This window comes from Abramis brama (genome assembly GCF_963993115.1).
Source record: "Abramis brama genome assembly, chromosome: 2".
Classification (NCBI taxonomy): Eukaryota; Metazoa; Chordata; class Actinopteri; order Cypriniformes; family Leuciscidae; genus Abramis; species Abramis brama.
In genome coordinates this window covers 68400733-68422707 of record NC_139964.1, presented here as the reverse complement: position 1 = coordinate 68422707, position 21975 = coordinate 68400733, and the positions used below count along the sequence as shown (strand labels likewise).

At 45.5% G+C, this 21975-nt stretch overlaps 1 protein-coding gene across 1 annotated transcript in view; it reads left to right on the top strand.

Moving 5' to 3' along the window:
* The window catches only part of cenpe (centromere protein E), a 46232-nt gene extending 24582 nt beyond the window's left edge, over positions 1–21650 (top strand). The window contains exons 38-55 of the mRNA XM_084107307.1: positions 108–266; positions 1670–1750; positions 2099–2182; positions 2256–2372; positions 3164–3352; positions 4223–4378; positions 5238–5318; positions 5589–5699; positions 5794–5976; positions 6333–6548; positions 6748–6954; positions 7036–7239; positions 8013–8156; positions 9125–9237; positions 9340–9437; positions 17984–18095; positions 18902–19155; positions 21357–21650. Of these exons, the coding sequence (XP_083963433.1) occupies positions 108–266; positions 1670–1750; positions 2099–2182; positions 2256–2372; positions 3164–3352; positions 4223–4378; positions 5238–5318; positions 5589–5699; positions 5794–5976; positions 6333–6548; positions 6748–6954; positions 7036–7239; positions 8013–8156; positions 9125–9237; positions 9340–9437; positions 17984–18095; positions 18902–19155; positions 21357–21481 (2634 nt within the window). The 3' untranslated portion in view covers positions 21482–21650. The remainder of the gene's footprint in view (positions 1–107; positions 267–1669; positions 1751–2098; positions 2183–2255; positions 2373–3163; positions 3353–4222; positions 4379–5237; positions 5319–5588; positions 5700–5793; positions 5977–6332; positions 6549–6747; positions 6955–7035; positions 7240–8012; positions 8157–9124; positions 9238–9339; positions 9438–17983; positions 18096–18901; positions 19156–21356) is intronic.
* The last annotated feature ends 325 nt before the right edge of the window (positions 21651–21975 follow it).

Here is a 21975-nt window from a genome sequence, read left to right as displayed (position 1 = left end):
ATAAGCAAAGACTTTAGATACTCAAAGTTAAACCTGATGATGAGATGATCAATGTAACTTCACAACAACTACATAAATGTCCACTAACAGTTTCTCCTGGTTCACAGATGGAGCTGTTGAGGCAAGGGCTTCTGTCCGCGTGTGCCGAGAGAGACCGTCTGATGGCCGAGAGAGATGCTGCATCCAACCAATCCAGCGCCTCCGTCAGTGTGACATCACTGAGTGAGGGAGGAGACCTTCAGGAGATCCTGCAGGGCGTTCGAGAGGTAACACCACATGACTATAGGGGCTTTCGCACTGGAACAGGGTGTTTCCCTGAGAACTAATGGTTCCCATAGGAATGTTTTCCTGGTTGCGTTCGCACCGCTAGCAGGAACTCTGAAGTGACGCGAGACACGCTTGTTGTTGAGACTTTTATTGTGACGGCGCTGAGAACGCCAGAGCTCACAGTGCTCACATCCTCCTGTTCATTAGTGTACGATCTGTCTGACAGCCCTGTCTAATACATCATTATTAGAGCCCGACCGATATATCGGCCGATATTAGGCATTTTCCAAACTATCGGCATTTATAACAGCCGATAAATGAATATTTAAAAAATAAAATAAAAGCGGTTGAAACACCCTGCAACCATGTTATGAGTGTTGGTGCTGCATAGTTTGTCCACCAGAGGGCACTCTACAAGGAAGACTGCTAACATCAATGAGCTTGGAAATCACAACGAACTTATTCTGCCTAAATAAAGTAATGATTACTGTATTTATAACTAGCATATCTGTAGTTCCAGTCCCTGCATTGTAAAACGTAAGTTAGGCACGCGAGGAGTGAATATTTAGACGGAGAGAAAAAGTATCAAACATAGCAGCTAGCCTGTGCATAAAAGTTAGCTTTTCTTTTACACGTGTGTGAAATCCAAGTGTGCGTTACTGTAGGGGTAATTAACACATGGTTACCGAGTCGATCGTTCCCTGGGGTGCGTTTTCATGATAATCGAATGTATAGAGTTTTATCTTTAAAAACAGATGATCTTATAACACTAGTATATGGGGCACAGAGTAAGTAAAAGTAAATCGCTTGTTAATACCACTAACAAGGCTCAAAATAGCCTCACACTAACACGGTAACATAATGAGGGTCCCTACATGCAAACCGAAGCATTGGGAACTTTGTAAGTGTACAGACAGTTTAATAAGAAGATACTTTATAAAGACAGAACATTACGCGTTTACAGGCGTCATCTTGAAAAACAGTCTCGACTAATCGAGTCACGAACGCCGTGCTAAGTGAGCTGGTCGATAGGAATTACGTTTGTGAAATCTAACGTAGCACGGCGTTCGTGACTCAAAGTTGTGTTGGGTTTTCTCCTCAGCGTAAAGATTGAGAGGTTCATCTATCACCTAATATCTCTTCCATTAAGGGTTGGAACTGATTTCTGGTAGCCTGGTAATACCAAACTCTGCTACTTCGCTTTGCTGGAGAGTCTGGAAGGGCATAATTAAAAAGTGTTTTCTTTCTCGTGGGGGGGTGCTTGTCTGAAGTTTAAAATCATTGCACCGATGAAGCATTTACAATAAACACTGATATTGCAAGAATTGTCAATTTTGATTTCATGATGAATATTTTCTGAATGAAGCAGTTTAAGTGTTTTCTCAATAAAATCTCTCTTCAGCTGATCCAGGTCCAAGGAGAGCTCAAACAGAAGAAACATCAGGAGTCTGATCAGATGAGCCAGAAAGCTCAGCTTCAGCAGGTGCGTAACGCTCTGTGTGATCTCTACATATTAGATGTTGAGCTCTGCTGCAATAGAGAACCGGTTTTTATTTAATTAAACTGGAACCGTGAGCCGTGCTGCAATGAGTCCCCCTTTACAAACAGCCAATAGCGTTTAGTTTAGCTCACAGACTGACAGCTCCATGGAAGCGAATCGAGCGCTGATGATACGCTGGATTCAACAGTAGATGTGAATAATCTCTAGCCATTTCATTCCTAACCAGCGTACAGTTGGAAAACGGGATAAATTGTGGGAAAAGGGGAACCAGTTCCATGCCTCACAGTTCCCATCCCTCATGTTGTGCGATTTCTTTGTGATGGTGTCCAGATTCAGGCTCTGACGGAGGAGCTGGAGTCTCTGAGGAGTCGGAGAGAGGTGATCCAGAAGGACCTTCAGGAGGCAGCAGCGACTGTGAGGATTCATGACATCACTGTAACGTCCTCCGAGATCCTCAACACCACTGACTGTTTATTCTCTCCTGCAGTCTAAGATGTATCAGGATTTGCTCCATGTGAGTAAGGAGGAACTGAAGCAGCAGCAGAAGGAGAAGGCAGAGCTGATGGAGCAGAGCGCAGTGAAGGAGTCCCAGCTTCAGCGCAGGGTAAAGGCTAAATTCAGATTTCTTTCTTAAATATGAGCAGAATTTGATTTCTAAAGGCAATGCTTAATGTTTGAGGATAAAAGTGCTGTATTGTCTCCTATGTCCACAAGAGGGTGCAAGCGAGCGCAATAAACAAATATAAACCACATCAAGCATCGCAACTTTTATTGAAATGACTTTTACTTTTTGAAGTGCATTAACTTTTGAAACAATTGTTCTTAAAGTATATTTTCTTTAATGTGCATGCAGGGAAAATTAGGTTACAATAGTAAAACACTTCAACACACAGCGTAATGAACTACATGAACACACAACAGCAAACTGGCATTCAGAAACACTCACTTCTACTCTCTACATCTACATATTGATCATCACACACACCAGACGCTCTTGATCACTCACATGCTGAGCGCTCTCTGTTGAGTGTTTCCAGCAGATGAACACACACACACACACACACACACACACACACACGCTCATCCAGTAATCTCGTGCACCTCTTCACACACCAAAAAATTTAATGCACGGTTTTTGCATTCGAACGTGCAGGTTTTTTCTCTTTTTTTTTTTTTCCCCGCATATTTGAAATTCGAATATTGATGTTACTCGTCCATATCCCTTTTTGATTAAGCGTGCAGCCCTGCTTTTGATTCATCCAACATTTGCCAAATTCCCTGACATTTTAATGATTCTGTCCTAGTGAGTGCTGTTCGACACGGATCAACAACCCTTACATGTGATGAGACGGGTGAATGATTCAATGCTGAATCTCTTATTCTGTTTCCTCTCAGTTGAGTCAAATGAGTGAAGATCTGTCGGCTTTGAGTGCCGTACGAGACCAGCACAACACGGAGATCCAGAACCTCCAAACAAACCTCACCTCGCTTGCAGAAGAGAAGGATGAGCTCCTGGAGACTCTGAGGAGAACGAGGGAGGAGGGAGAGCAACTGAGACTCGATCTGCAGAAGAGCGAACAGACGGTAAGCGTGTTAATCTGGTCATTTTAGCTCACACTGCTGTTAAAAACAGCACCTTTCTTAAAGGTGACACATGCTCCTTTTCACAAGATGTAATAAATCTCTGGTGTCCCCAGAATGTGTCTGTGAAATCTCGGCTCAAAACACCAGATCATTTATTATAGCTTGTCAAATTTGCCCCTTTTTGGGTATGAGCAAAAACAAGCCATTTTTGTGTGTTCCCTTTAAATGCAAATGAGCTTTAGCTCCACCTCCATTCAGAAGAGGGCGGAGTCTTTACAGGAGCTTCAGAAACTCCGGCAATAACAGAACAGGCCAATCTCACTCATCCAGAATCACCAGTAGCGAGTGCAGCCTTACGGAGAGACTCAGGAAGAGCTTCTGAATGTTAGTGGAGACATTTCTGTAGTTGTTGTGGAGTTACACTGATCATCTCATCATCATGTTGAACTTCTCCACAAGTGTCCACAGTTCATGAGGTCTTTATAAGACAGCGGTGACATGTTCTGGTCAATAGTGTTCAGTGCTCAACCACAGAACAGTTTCAGGCTTTGCTGGATCTTCATTATTGCGTTAGAACTGGTCTCTGCTGTCGCTTGTGGAACCAAATGTCGGCTGGTGTGTGTAAACGTGCAGATTAAGGGCCGTAATATTATAATAAGATCCTTTTCATACGTCAGAAGGAGAGCGAAATCTGATCGACTTATTTTTAGACATTCTTGCAGAGAAAGGCTCACCAGAACACAGTTACTGGGTTTCACTTTTCACGTTTTCTGAGTTGGTAGATGCGAAGGGGACCCGATTACAGCACTTGAACACAGAAGTCAGATTTTCATGATATGTCCCCTTTAAAGTAATCATTTGTTTCTTTAGAGAGACCGTCTGAGTGAGGAGCTGCAGTCTCTTAGTGGTGTGACTGGTCAGCTGGAGGACGAGAAGACTCGCACTGAGCAGGTCCTCGAGTCTTTAAGAGACGTCACAAAAGAGAGGGATCAACTTATACGAGAGCTGGAGGGAAAGCTGGAGAAGGTGAGGTCTTAATGTGCCGGGAAAGAGTGCGTGAACCGGAATAAATCTCACTTTTACATACTGGATCTGATGTCAGGTCAATGAAAGCCATTTAATCGCAAAATTTCATAAACTCATAAATGTTAAAGGTTCTTCATGGAACCATCAATGCCAATAAAGAGCCTTTATTAATATGGAATCTTTCCATTGCAAAAAAGGTTCTTTAGATTGTTAGTGTTCTTCACACTGAAGAACCTTTTTGGGTTCTCAAAAGAACCTTTCAATTTCATCTCTGCAAAAACCCACTTTTGTAACATTTAATTTTAAAGGGTCAGTTCACCTGAAAACAGTTCACCAGTTCACCTGTTCACCTCATGTCGTTCCAAACCAGTAAGACTTTTGTTCATCTTCATGACCGCTACAGAACTGCCTCTGATGCTTCAAAAGGTTCATAAAGAGATCGTAAAACTAATCGCATGAATCGAGTGGTTTAGAGACTCGATCGCTTTAATGATGAACAGACTGAATCGACGCACACAATCTGTTCATCATATAAACCGGTCGAGTCGCTTCAGAATATTCAGTTAATATGGATTTGTTTTCTTCTCTCTCTATTAGATCGCTTTATGAACCTTTTGAAGCGACACAGTTGCGTAGCGGTCAATGGAGGGACCGAAATCGCTCAGATTTCATTAAAATATCTTCATTTGTGTTTTAAAGATGGATAAAAGTCTTACGGGTTTGGAACCACAAGTTTTCCATTTTTGGGTGAACTATCCCGTCAAGAGTGTGTGTGACCGTAGATCAGACTTCAGTGCAGGGAAGTGTTCACTGGTTGGTGAGCGCATGTTTGTGTTAACCCTGTTATTCTCCACCACAGCTGACACACATCGAGTCTAAAGCAGAGCAGCTGGAGAAGCAGAAGATCCTGCTGGAATCTGAAGTCCATTCGCTCAGTCTGGTGAGAGTCTGAGTCGTGTTTCCAACCCAGAATAACCAGATCTCAGCTTAAATGAGACGCATTGTCATTTACTCTCCCTCATTGTTCCAAACCCATAAGCCTTTGGTTAATATGAGAAACCCAAATAAGATATTTCTTATGAAACCTGAGATGTTTTTGTCCCTCTAACCAGAGTTTGGTTTTAGCCTGGTTTGGAACAACATGGGGAGTAAATGAGTTTTGGCTGAGCTATCCCTGTTGTTTTTAAAGCCGAGTGTCATTGTGTTTCAGTCTCTCACTGAGGTGAACGCTAGCGTGTCTGCTGATCAGAGTAACACGCAGTCCAAACACCGGTCTGCACATCTGGTTTCTGAGATTGATGCGTCTGAGGAGAAGCTGCAGGTAAATGCTGATGCGTCCGAGACGTTTGGTTTACATGTGAACTTCAAGACTCTTTGACCAGAAATCTGACGTGAGGTTTTACTTCCATGTCAAGGCGGCCTTTGCGAAGCTCCAGCTGATCATCAATCGTCCCACTGATGCATTACATGATGTGAATCGTGAAGAGTGGGCCGTGATCTATCCGCTGGTTCAGTTCATTCCAGTGGCGCAGAGAAACGTCCACGCGATACACACAAATACAACCACTGAACTGAACACTGTGCTGATCAAGATTGCGGTAAGAGTCGTGTATATAATGTTCCGCGTAACAATATATCGAAAATGCAACTATGTATCGTGGATAGTGACAATATGTGTTGTGTATAGTTTACAGAGTTTTAGTGTCAGTACTACATATAATGTATAATAATGCAATGGGGAATATTTGTGGGCCTGATAATGCCAAATGACTGATGTTACCAGTAAAAGTGGCCTACGTTATTTTAAATATATCTAGTCAGTGACAGTGCAAGCAGATTTGTCTATAATTCTGTATTTTCAACTTCAGAATCATGAATTATTGTATTCATATGTCTTGAGTATGGCAATAATATCGAACTGAATTGTTAACGTAAGCAAAACACGATGTTGCAGGAGGCGTACAGGAGACTAGCGCAGCGCTGCAAGACTCACTTCGAGACGGAGGTCCGGCGTGACGTGGCCTCGTTCGAGGAGTCTCGACTGCAGGACCTGCTCGTCCTCACGGCTCGGGCTCCGGCTCTGGCTTCACCGTCACTTCAGGACGACTTGCAACAGGTCTGGGATCAGAGACTGTCAGATCTGGTGGAAAGACGACAACAGTACCTGCAGGTGTGATCATGTTCATTGTTTGGCAATTTCAACCATTCATGTTTACTCAATTCACAAATTGTTCTGCGTTGAATAAATCTACGGTTGTTGTACGGTCCTAGACCTGAGCCTTGTGGCACTCCATACTAATGAATGACTTGACTGTAGTTTTCCATGTTACTCTCTGGTACTGAAGTATCTTATTTTGTGTGTTCATCAGAAACTGGAGTGTGTTCAAAGGGTTCTGGAGGACGGTGTAGCCAAACACTCGGGGCTCGTGTCAGAGGAGCGTCAGCACAGGACTCGCGCGCTCTCGGATCTCACGGCTCTGCTAACGTCTCCTCAGTCCGCCGCTATTATACAGCTCCACGAGCAACAGATCACGCGTCGCACTAAAGCCTTCGAGCATCTGAATGCACATTATTTTGTGAGTAATGCATGTTTTGAAATGGTTTTTATCTGTTTTTGTCTTGCTCCTCTTTCCTGACCTGTCTGTGCTCGTCAACAGGCTCTGTTGAACGACTGCGAGTCTGAGATCTCGCCGCTCAGATCATCATCATCCGAGTCTGAGCAACGACTGAAGGATCTGAGGAGAGAGACTGTGACTCTGCTGAAAGCGCTGAACGGCACGCTTCCCAAAACTGAGGCTGAACTCCTGCAGGACAATCTCAGTCTGTCGCTGCAACTGCAGAAAACGCAGAAGCAGATGGAGGTACGGAGCGGGGGAAATTATGTAATGTGCATCTTATTGTGTTAAAGATGCTGTAACTTTTTTTTTGCTCTACTAAAGCATAAAAATACCATATGGTTGCAGATATTCAGTAAACATGCTCAGTTCACATCCTCGTTTCTCTGAAAAACACTTCTACAGCCAGTTACTTATTATTTTACACGTTCTGTGTTGTCAGTCGGTTTTTGTTTTGGTCTGTGACTCCGCCCACTGCCAGTTCAGCCAATAGTATCTCGACACCCCGGGGTGCCAGTTGGCGGGAAACAGTGTATTGCAGCAAACAAACTGGGTCAGAGATTGAGGATTCCAACACTGCCTAAAAAGCCTCGATATCCATCTACAAATCTCTATGAACGAGATCATATTAAAACACGGATAAATCAACTTAAAATTTATCAACTTGTAAGTCTTCTCGGCTTTCATTGTCAGTTGCGCTCGACCACTCGTTCCTGTTGCGAGGCCTCAAACTGGCAACCCGCATGAGTGTCGAGTCTGAGGAGGCGGGGAAACAACAATCTGATATTTTGAATTTTGACTGCAGTACCTATCTCGACCACTAGCTGTCATTCTTACAGACTGCACCTTTAACCTTGTAATTTAATAAAAAATTGTCAAGATTGGATCTTCTGGTGAAATTACAGACTCTTTATAATTAACTAAGTTCAATAAAGATTAATGTATATTGTTGCAAATTCATTGCTTATTGGTAGTTTAAGTAGCTGATCGTAAAGCGTTACCCATTGTTTGTCTGGCAGGAGATTCGGGAGCAGATGAAGGAACTGAAGCTTCAGGCTGATTCTTCAAACCGGACACATCTTCAGCTCCAGGAACTCCGTGCCCAGCTCAAGCAGAAGCAAGGCCTCATTCAGAACCTGGAAGCTAAAATTAAAGAGTCAGAGGTTCGTTAATAGTTGACTTAATGATGGTCATTGGACAGTTGAGTTAATAAAGAGGAAGCAGGAATGTGAAACCCAGTTTAGATCATCAGCACCATATCTAGGTTTCCATAGTGAAGTAAAAACAATATACTGAACAGAAACGTGATTTGATTTTTGATTGTGACAGTTTTTTTTATTTAATTTTATTTACAAACTGTTTATTATATTGTGACGCAGATATCGGTATGGGTGAGCCAATAGCTATGATTCCATCCAACTATTATGCAAATTTTGTAATATCACATAAGCGCTGGATGGAAACGGCAAGATTGTAAAAATTGTAAAATATGCATAAGAAACGTTTGTGCTCAATTGAGGCGTATACACTTTACATCCACCTATTTTTATGCACAATTTGTTATCACAAAAAAAAAACGCTGGATGGAATTGTGAAGATCTGCATAAATTCTAAAAATCAGCATAAAAACATATGCTTAATTGAGGTGGATAACTTTTTATCCGGTAAGTCGTCATGCACATAAACTAAGATGGAAACATTTACTGTATAAACCCCTCAAACTCATGTGACTTTGACTCACGTCAGCTGTGATTGGATAACTGGAGTAACCAGCGGACCAATGGCGTCGCAGCATCTCTAATGTTGGTTTGGTGTTTCTGAAAGTCGAAGTGTGTGATCAGAATGATTTGGTTTAATTCCCTGTTTCGTCTGACGCTCGAGACACTCATTTATGATGGAGGGGAAAAAGAGCATGATTGCAGAAACTTAGTTTTATTACTGATATTTAGTGCCAGTTTCCCAGGAAGTGACTGGAATATTGCATAAAACATTTGCAAATAAAGTTAAACTCACAACTTTAGATGGAAACATAGCTAGTGTCGCGGCTGCCGTAACGTCAGATGGTTTTCACCTTGGGTTTCTCTCTGCATCCACTTCATGCTTGGTATTTTTCCTTAAATTTGTCCCGCAGGTCCTGTTTAAGAAGAACATGACACCGGCTGCCGCTGAACTCGCCGGCTTGAAGGACAAACTCGTCAAAATGGAGCTGGATCACATCGCAGTCTCCACAAGCCATGAGAAAGAGTGCGTGCTGTAATACAGACTGAGGCCGGTTTATTAGCATCGTGGAGATCCGGAGACTGGGAAGAGTGTGTGTAACGTTCTCCTGTGATTCTTTCCTTCTAGAATCGCTCAGATGAGCTCCATGTTGGAGCACAGAGCCGATGTCATCCGCAAGCTGAAAGAGACCCTGAGGAAGGTGCAGCAGGACGATGAGCAGTCATGTAAGAGTCCGTGTAGAACTGAACTCTAAAAAACGATTGATCACATGGCCAAACGCTTTAAAAGACCCTGAATTAATTTTTATCTTTATACAAATTTATATTTTTAAATTACTCTTATAGTTTAACTTGTTTCTCACCGTGAAAATAGCCAAGGAAGCTGGCCGTTAAAACAGCAACCAACCATTGATTCTGTGGAGCATGCGTGATTTTTATCACTGAGTAAATAAAACACAAGGCTGTGAGGGACCGCACTACAGTGAGTTCGATGGATTGCACCAGAGAATGTCTAATAAGGGGAGAAGTTCCACTCCCAGTAAACTTCCGGCTTCTGAACTGGTTGCAGTTCCACTCTGGCTCCACATGAGGGCGCTCACAGGACGAGTGCAGAATGAATGGAGGTCTATGGCGCTATACCCCTCAAAATCCACTTTTCTCAGGATATAATGTTTTGTCTAGTAATTTTGAATGTTGTATTCGAAAGGAGATGCAAACACATTACACACTGCTGGGTGTTAGATTTTTTTAGTCACTTATTTGCTTTAAAGTCTTTTAAAATGTCAGTGACGTCACACACATCGTACGACCAGAGATACTGCTTTACGGCAATCCTTCAGTCACTCTGGTGCTTTCAGCTCTGCACTTTCTTTCCTCTCGAGGCATCGACAACACAGCCGACACAGGCAAACACACAACACAGCCGACACAGGCAAACACACAACACAGCCGACACACAACACAGCCGAGACACAGGAAAACACACAACACAGCCGAGACACAGGCAAACACACAACACAGCCGACACATGACACGGGCAAACACACAACACAGCCGACACACGACACGGGCAAACACACAACACAGCCGACACACGACACGGGCAAACACACAACACAGCCGACACACGACACGGGCAAACACACAACACAGCCGACACACAGGCAAACACACAACACAGCCGACACACGACACGGGCAAACACACAACACAGCCGACACACGACACGGGCAAACACACAACACAGCCGACACACAGGCAAACACACAACACAGCCGACACACGACACGGGCAAACACACAACACAGCCGACACACGACACGGGCAAACACACAACACAGCCGACACACGACACGGGCAAACACACAACACAGCCGACACACGACACGGGCAAACACACGACACAGCCGACACACAACACAGCCGAGACACAGGCAAACACACAACACAGCCGACACACGACACGGGCCGACACACAACACGGCCGACACACAACACGGCCGACACACAACACGGCCGACACACAACACGGCCGACACACAACACGGCCGACACACAACACGGCCGACACACAACACGGCCGACACACAACACGGCCGACACACAACACAGCCGAGACACAGGCAAACACACAACACAGCCGAGACACAGGCAAACACACGACACAGGCAAACACACGACACAGCCGACACACAACACGGCCGACACACAACACGGCCGACACACAACACGGCCGACACACAACACGGCCGACACACAACACGGCCGACACACAACACGGCCGACACACAACACGGCCGACACACAACACGGCCGACACACAACACGGCCGACACACAACACGGCCGACACACAACACAGCGGACACACAACACAGCCGACACACAGGCAAACACACAACACAGCCGACACACAGGCAAACACACAACACAGCCGACACACGACACGGGCAAACACACAACACAGCCGACACACGACACGGGCAAACACACAACACAGCCGACACACAGGCAAACACACAACACAGCCGACACACGACACGGGCAAACACACGACACAGCCGACACACGACACGGGCAAACACACGACACAGCCGACACACGACACGGGCAAACACACGACACAGCCGACACACGACACGGGCAAACACACGACACAGCCGACACACAACACAGCCGAGACACAGGCAAACACACAACACAGCCGACACACGACACGGGCCGACACACAACACGGCCGACACACAACACGGCCGACACACAACACGGCCGACACACAACACGGCCGACACACAACACGGCCGACACACAACACGGCCGACACACAACACGGCCGACACACAACACGGCCGACACACAACACGGCCGACACACAACACGGCCGACACACAACACGGCCGACACACAACACAGCCGAGACACAGGCAAACACACAACACAGCCGAGACACAGGCAAACACACGACACAGGCAAACACACGACACAGCCGACACACGACACGGGCAAACACACGACACAGCCGACACACGACACGGGCAAACACACGACACAGCCGACACACGACACGGGCAAACACACGACACAGCCGACACACGACACGGGCAAACACACGACACAGCCGACACACGACACAGCCGAGACACAGGCAAACACACGACACAGCCGAGACACAGGCAAACACACGACACAGCCGAGACACAGGCAAACACACGACACAGCCGAGACACAGGCAAACACACGACACAGCCGAGACACAGGCAAACACACAACACAGCCGAGACACAGGCAAACACACGACACACAGGCAAACACACGACACAGCCGACACACGACACGGGCAAACACACGACACAGCCGACACACGACACGGGCAAACACACGACACAGCCGACACACGACACAGCCGAGACACAGGCAAACACACGACACAGCCGAGACACAGGCAAACACACGACACAGCCGAGACACAGGCAAACACACGACACAGCCGAGACACAGGCAAACACACGACACAGCCGAGACACAGGCAAACACACGACACAGCCGAGACACAGGCAAACACACGACACAGCCGACACACAGGCAAACACACGACACAGCCGACACACAACACAGCCGAGACACAGGCAAACACACAACACAGCCGACACACGACACGGGCAAACACACAACACAGCCGACACACAGGCAAACACACAACACAGCCGACACACGACACAGCCGACACACGACACGGCCGACACACGACACGGCCGACACACAACACGGCCGACACACAACACGGCCGACACACAACACGGCCGACACACAACACGGCCGACACACAACACGGCCGACACACAACACGGCCGACACACAACACGGCCGACACACAACACGGCCGACACACAACACGGCCGACACACAACACGGCCGACACACAACACGGCCGACACACAACACGGCCGACACACAACACGGCCGACACACAACACGGCCGACACACAACACGGCCGACACACAACACGGCCGACACACAACACGGCCGACACACAACACGGCCGACACACAACACAGCGGACACACAACACAGCCGACACACAGGCAAACACACAACACAGCCGAGACACAGGCAAACACACGACACACAGGCAAACACACGACACAGCCGACACACGACACGGGCAAACACACGACACAGCCGACACACGACACGGGCAAACACACGACACAGCCGACACACGACACAGCCGAGACACAGGCAAACACACGACACAGCCGAGACACAGGCAAACACACGACACAGCCGAGACACAGGCAAACACACGACACAGCCGAGACACAGGCAAACACACGACACAGCCGAGACACAGGCAAACACACGACACAGCCGAGACACAGGCAAACACACGACACAGCCGACACACAGGCAAACACATGACACAGCCGACACACAACACAGCCGAGACACAGGCAAACACACAACACAGCCGACACACGACACGGGCAAACACACAACACAGCCGACACACAGGCAAACACACAACACAGCCGACACACGACACGGCCGACACACGACACGGCCGACACACAACACGGCCGACACACAACACGGCCGACACACAACACGGCCGACACACAACACGGCCGACACACAACACGGCCGACACACAACACGGCCGACACACAACACGGCCGACACACAACACGGCCGACACACAACACGGCCGACACACAACACGGCCGACACACAACACGGCCGACACACAACACGGCCGACACACAACACGGCCGACACACAACACGGCCGACACACAACACGGCCGACACACAACACGGCCGACACACAACACGGCCGACACACAACACGGCCGACACACAACACAGCGGACACACAACACAGCCGACACACAGGCAAACACACAACACAGCCGAGACACAGGCAAACACACGACACACAGGCAAACACACGACACAGCCGACACACGACACGGGCAAACACACGACACAGCCGACACACGACACGGGCAAACACACGACACAGCCGACACACGACACGGGCAAACACACGACACAGCCGACACACGACACGGGCAAACACACGACACAGCCGACACACGACACGGGCAAACACACGACACAGCCGACACACGACACAGCCGAGACACAGGCAAACACACGACACAGCCGAGACACAGGCAAACACACGACACAGCCGAGACACAGGCAAACACACGACACAGCCGAGACACAGGCAAACACACGACACAGCCGAGACACAGGCAAACACACGACACACAGGCAAACACACGACACAGCCGACACACGACACGGGCAAACACACGACACAGCCGACACACGACACGGGCAAACACACGACACAGCCGACACACGACACAGCCGACACACGACACAGCCGAGACACAGGCAAACACACGACACAGCCGAGACACAGGCAAACACACGACACAGCCGAGACACAGGCAAACACACGACACAGCCGAGACACAGGCAAACACACGACACAGCCGAGACACAGGCAAACACACGACACAGCCGAGACACAGGCAAACACACGACACAGCCGAGACACAGGCAAACACACGACACAGCCGAGACACAGGCAAACACACGACACAGCCGAGACACAGGCAAACACACGACACAGCCGAGACACAGGCAAACACACGACACAGCCGACACACAGGCAAACACACGACACAGCCGACACACAACACAGCCGAGACACAGGCAAACACACAACACAGCCGACACACGACACGGGCAAACACACAACACAGCCGACACACGGGCAAACACACAACACAGCCGAGACACGGGCAAACACACAACACAGCCGACACACGACACAGCCGAGACACGGGCAAACACACAACACAGCCGAGACACGGGCAAACACACAACACAGCCGACACACGACACAGCCGACACACGACACGGGCAAACACACGACACAGCCGACACACGACACAGCCGACACACGACACAGCCGAGACACAGGCAAACACACGACACAGCCGAGACACAGGCAAACACACGACACAGCCGAGACACAGGCAAACACACGACACAGCCGAGACACAGGCAAACACACGACACAGCCGAGACACAGGCAAACACACGACACAGCCGAGACACAGGCAAACACACGACACAGCCGAGACACAGGCAAACACACGACACAGCCGAGACACAGGCAAACACACGACACAGCCGAGACACAGGCAAACACACGACACAGCCGAGACACAGGCAAACACACGACACAGCCGAGACACAGGCAAACACACGACACAGCCGAGACACAGGCAAACACACGACACAGCCGACACACAGGCAAACACACGACACAGCCGACACACAACACAGCCGAGACACAGGCAAACACACAACACAGCCGACACACGACACGGGCAAACACACAACACAGCCGACACACGGGCAAACACACAACACAGCCGAGACACGGGCAAACACACAACACAGCCGACACACGACACAGCCGAGACACGGGCAAACACACAACACAGCCGAGACACGGGCAAACACACAACACAGCCGACACACGACACAGCCGAGACACGGGCAAACACACAACACAGCCGAGACACGACACGGGCAAACACACAACACAGCCGACACACGGGCAAACACACAACACAGCCGAGACACGGGCAAACACACAACACAGCCGACACACGACACAGCCGAGACACGGGCAAACACACAACACAGCCGAGACACGGGCAAACACACAACACAGCCGACACACGACACAGCCGAGACACAGGCAAACACACAACACAGCCGACACAGGCAAACACACAACACAGCCGACACAGGCAAACACACAACACAGCCGACACAGGCAAACACACAACACAGCCGACACAGGCAAACACACAACACAGCCGACACAGGCAAACACACAACACAGGTAAACACACAACACAGCACACAACACAGCCGACACAGGCAAACACACAACACAGGCAAACACACAACACAGCTGACACAGGCAAACACACAACACAGGTAAACACACAACACAGCACACAACACAGCCGATACAGGCAAACACACAACACAGCCGACACAGGCAAACACACAACACAGGTAAACACAGCTGACACAGGCAAACACACAACACAGCCGACACAGGCAAATACACGTGCTAGACGAGTTTTTGTTCCATCAAGCGGTATCTCTGGTCGTAATCAGTCCTTCACTGGCCAATCAGCGTTCATTAGCAGAATGCTAGTGTGTTATGGGCAACAACAACTCAACCTGTAAGAAATCGAAAGGACATAAGTACTCGTTCATTCAACTTTCGACCTATAACCCATGTTGAACTTGCAAAACCTACAATCAGATCTGACATTTCTCAACGGTAGGGTTGGGAACCGAGAACCGGTTCTTATCCAGAACCGGTAGTGTTTTTGAAAAAATACCGGAACCGTGCGAAATTCCTAAGTTTCGGTTCCGAAAACGGTTCTGGTGCGCTGTTTTGGTGAAGTGCTGGGGAGCTTATCCTTTAACCTCATAAAAATAGTAATGAATAAAGCCCTCGCGCTCCTCAAATAGCCTACGTTTTGCGTCAGATATCAACGGAGAGAGATTCAAACACCCACGCGATCTTATCCTAAATTACAAAAACCTCACCTCTGAACATTCAAATCTGTTTGCGCTGTCGTTGACCCAGAGAGAGCAGTTGTCAATATGAAACAGCTTTACAATCACACAGTATCGATATTTATGTTACAAATATTCAAATGATCACATAAGTACTGAGATAAGTTTATTAGAGTAGAAACATAAAATCTGATGCTTCAAAACATAAAAAAAAAAAAGCATGAATGTTTTTTTTTGTGTTCAGAATTTACAAAATATGTAATATGTTATTTTTCAAACCGTGTTTTTGTCTTATCCTGAATTACTACGTTAAGCCTGCAATAAGCGTTTATACTCGGACTGGCGGATCGCAGCCGCTGCGGAGTAGCGCAGTGCCTGCGTGACTCTTCATAGACATAAATAGAGAGAAGTAGCTCCGGCAACAATGTTCTTCCGCAAGACGCGTGCAGTTCTGTTTATTAACTGCTAGAGCGCTGATTTATCCAGTAATGAAACAAGTAAAGTCTTTATGCATGATGCATCAATCATTCAAAACGATTTTAAAAATAATCTGTTCTACACACATCTTACATGGGTATTCAAGCATATTCTACCCCTTCTGAGAGGGTATTCTCCACTGCTGGAGATACAATAAGCTAGGAGAGGTCCCAAATTATTCTAGAGAATGCAGAAATTTTTATTTTCCTTCAGAAAAAAATTATATTTTTTGCAAAAATTGCTTAATAATATGTTGAATTTGTTGACATTACCAGTCTGTTAAACTCATTTTCCCTTATACTACTATTTTTTTTATTAGTTATTTTAATATTTTTTAATGAATGGGAACCGGAACCGGAATCGTTTGGTGGAACCGGAATCGGAACCGGAACCGGAAAATTTCTTAAGATTCCCAACCCTACTCAACGGCAATCGGGTGAAAGAGACAAATTTAGCCGTCTAGCCCCATAGACTCCCATTCATTCTGCACTCCTGGGCGATCGCCCCCAGTGGAACTCTGGTGGAACTACAACCACAATTCAGTACAATAGGACTTAATAGGGAGTGGCCAGGCTCTCCGTAGACGGGCTCTGATTGCACTGTTTAATAACCACATACTGATGGTCCAGCCAACAAAACGCCCTTCTGGAAAAAATAAGTAGACAAGAACTCTATAAAATGGTTGTGAGTTTTGAAAATTACATGATCTTGGACCTTTTAGTGCACGCATCATTATAAAGACCGAGTCAATCCCTCACAGCCTCGTTTCCAGCCGTGTTAAATTCAATATGGCGTCTAACCTGAAAATGTTGGATGAATAGAAACTCTTTGAAGATGGATGTGATTATGAAGATGGATGTGTTTTTTGTAGAATACAAAAAGAGTAGGAACATCAATTAAAGGTTTAGTTCTCCCAAAAAAAACAATTATTCACTCATGTCTTCCTAAACCAATAAGACATTTGTTCATCTCCAGAACATGAACATTTAGTCGAGGGACAAATCTCTCCGAATCTCAGTCTCTTTGTGTTCCTAAGATGAACGAAAGTCCTGTGGGTTTGAATGGCATTGATGACCGTTTATTTTTGGGTGAACTAGCCCTTTAAGAGAAACAGATTCAGTGTTGAGGTCATGTGACTATAAGTGTTGTAAATGTCTTCTGCAGTCGCAGATGGTGACGAGTTTGACCTGAAATTGGGCTCAAACCCCAGAGCGGTCACATCCTTCAAAGAGAAGAAGATCGAGGAGCTTCAGAAGAAGAACGCTCAGTTTGAGAGGTAACCGTCTCTTCACTCATCTCATTAAATCACTGCGTTTCAATGACGCTCTGAATCCTCTCAATAAGCATTCAGTGTGTGAACGGAGAACAGGAGTGACTCTAGATCTTGTGGTGATCAGCATAGCAACATTATTGAGTTTATGGCTATAAACAAACAAAGATGTCAGCAAACTGTGTGGTGTTAGTGCTCGGCGATGTGGACCACAATATCTTTTTTTAGGATGAATTGTGACTATATACACTACCAGTCAAACTTTTTGTATTAAATACTATCATTCAAAAGTTTGGGTTCAGTAATAATTTTATTTGGGGGGGAAGAAATAAAAGCAATTAATAGTTTTATTCATCAAGGATGAATTAAATTGATCAAAAGTTACAGTAAAGACATTTATAATGTTATAAAATATTCTGTTCTTTTGAACTGTGTATTCATCAAAGAATCCTGAAAAAATGTGTACACAACTGTTTCCAGTATTGATAATCATAAATGTTTGATCATCAAATCATCATATTAGAATGATTTCTGAAGGATCATGTGACACTGAAGACTGGAGTAATGATGCTGAAAATTCAGCTTTGATCACAGGAATAAATTACATTTTAAAATTTATTAAAATAGAAAAGTCATTTTAAATTGTCATTTAATTTTTTTATTATTATTATTTTAATTATCAAATAAATGCAGAAGTGGTGAGCAGAAGAGACTTATTTTAAAAACAAAAAATCTTACTGATCCAAAACTTTTGACTGTGTGTGTGTGTGTGTGTCCTAACCCTAATCTGCCCTGTGTCCCTCCTCCTGTAGTCTGGTGAGCAAGCAGCAGGAGGAGCTCCACAAGTGGAAGCGTCGAGCGTATAAGATCAAGGAGAGCGTGAGAGACGCTCCGTGTACACCGAAGAAACGGCAGCCGCCGCTGAGCGAGACTGAGCTCAACTCCCCGAAGAGAGCCTTCCTCGACTCTCCCAAGAGCAAGATCTTCGACACGCGCTCCAGCGCTCCCATCTCCCTCGGCCATCCCACTCAGTTCTTCGACAACTCCAGCCTCGGGACCGTGCCAGGTACTCGTTCTGCACCGCCATAACCGGCCCTGACCAAACCACTGCAGCGCTTCCCCTGCCACTGAAACGGTTATATAAAATATATATAAAAAACGTGTTTTTGATTTTCGCGATGCAGAAAACGCGGGTGGAATCGAGTCATAAAAACGGAATTTACTGTGTAACGCGGAATTTCACGGAATTTGTGATTAATTTTGATGAATAAATAAGCAGTTCAGCACACTTGAAGTCAAATTGTGATATAGATTAGTGTGTGTGTGAATATTAAACTGCAAAAAGACCATTTAAATAGGAATCCTGCATGTTCTGTGTGAATTGACTCATTCAGACGACGCGCAGTTTCATTTACATCTCACACACACACACACACACACACACACACACACACACATATATATATATATATATATACACGAGGACACGAATGCATGAACTTCAGCTCCAGAGTCGAGGCCTACAATCCTAGGGGAAACTCCGAACTGATGCGGCGAGATTTAGTGTTTCTGTGAAAACACGGGAATTTTCTCCAGATGACATTTGGAAAGACTGAATCATTCTAGAACAAGTGGGGTGATTTGAGTTCATCTGCATGGAAAATGCTAATTAGAGCATGATTAATCGTTTAATGATCGTGATCTTATTCCTAAATGACAACGAGTTTGTTAAAAAAAACGCAGATTCATCCAGTTATGAAACAAGTCTTTGAGTGAGTCATTGAATCATTCATTTAAACCAATTTTCTTTAAATATTCATTCTAATTTATGCATTTAATATTTTTGCCAGGACCTCTAGTAATTTCCATCTGGGAGAATCTGATCTCTATTTGAAACAATGAAAACGTGACTCAATTTATGCAAAACCGTGCAGCTCTAATATAAATAAAATTTAAATTTCACTATTAAAAAAACTTTTTTAAAGGAAAAGCTTCAGTATAATTAAAATATTTTTAAGTTATACATAAAACAAAGATTATTGGAGTAGGTTTTATAAGAAAATATCATTTTATACCAAAATATTTTTTTAATTCTGATGGCTTTAAAATTACAATAGATTTTATTGTGATTAATATTAAATAAAAAGATTAAACAATAATACATTTTATGTAGTCATTTTATTTGACTGAAATTATACTTATATTTACGTCTTAATTCTCAAACGGTAAACATCAAGCTTTTATTTTGACGGCTTGCTGGCAAATAAAAAAATGCGCTGCTGGTTTCAGAGTAAAGCGCGGCACTGCTCGTACACACACACACACACACGTCAGGCGCGTAAATGATGCGCATCACTCGGAAACCGGTGCTGTGTGTATTTAATGACTGTCACAGGAGTTTTACATGCGCTGTGTGTGTGTGTTGTGATGTCAGAGGTGTCATGTTCGTCGGCCGGGCCGCTCCTGGACTCCTCTGACACTGATGACGAGGGTAAACTGCACGTGTGTGTGTGGTGTGGGGGGGGGTGGGGGTTCTCACTAAACTTGCCTTTTGGGACACGGTGTTTCACATTGGGCTGGTGAGGAGTGAAAGGAACAAGGGAAATGAAGTCAAATCCTGCTGAATATGAATCTATTAACGTCTGGTTGCCGGGTTGTGTGGCGTCGGGGAGAGAGTCTCACGTTTGTCACTGGAATCTCGCCTCTTCTGGTTCGGACACGGTTTCTGTTAGTCATTTCCTTGACCATTTGAGGTTTAAAAGATGATTAATACTCATAAAGTACTGTTGATCTGACCCCACTGACACACCGCATGAGAACACCACGACTTGAGCTGAGTAATGAATGTCTTCAGTTCCAGCTGTGAGCAGCTCTACAGAGGATGATGTCATTATTCAGCTCAATAATGGCTTCAATGCTGCAAAATTCATAAATTATGAAAAATTCAATTAATCTCTAAACACAACGGCGTCGTCATTCAGATCGATTCAGTTCAATAACAGCAACAGTGTTGCTAAATTGAATAATTATGAAAAATTCAACTCTGCTGTAAAGCATCTCCACTAATTGAACTTTGTAACATTGAGACCAATTAAACTTAATTGAATCAACATCTAATTGAATTGAGCCAAATAATATTAATTGAATTTTTCATAAATTGATGAACTTTTCAGCACTGAGTGATATTGAACTGTCTCCTGTAGAGCTGCTTTACAGCTGGAATTACTGTAATTTCATAATGATTAATTGAAATGAATGTTGTTTCAGAGTCCAGCGCAGGCGTGAGGTCGAGCGCTGCTCCGCTAGACGACTGGTGGCAGATTCCCAGCGCTTCTGCCTCAGAGCCCGATGCTGATGCTAACGTCAACGCCAACGCCTGTCCGACGCAGTGACAACGCTGATGCTAACGTGAACAATCTTCTGAACTCAATCGCTGTCTGTCACTCATCACTGATCATCTTCACAGCTGGAGCTTCTGATTCTCTTATGAACTTCATTTCTCTTTTTTATGTTCTGTTGTAATGTTTTATGTAAATAAAGTCAGTGATTTATAAATGTTAATGTGTTTTAAGTGTTGATGATTTTTCTCCCTGATCAAAAGTTAACCTAAAAGTTTATCAAAGCTCTGATTTTAGTATTTCTCTGCTTGATTATTGAAATCCATTATTGTGTTTCAGTTGGATCGAATGTTTATGGTTTCCTTCATGAAATTTAACTGGGCTTAAAAGAAAAAGATTAAGTAAATACATTTGATTTAAATAAATTAACTAAAATAAAAACGTTTGGTTAAATAATTAAAATCAATCGAGTCTGGAAATATAGAGCACATTTTTCTGTTTTTAAAATGTTTTTAGGCAAGTGTTGTCATTCAAAGTCTGTCTTGAAA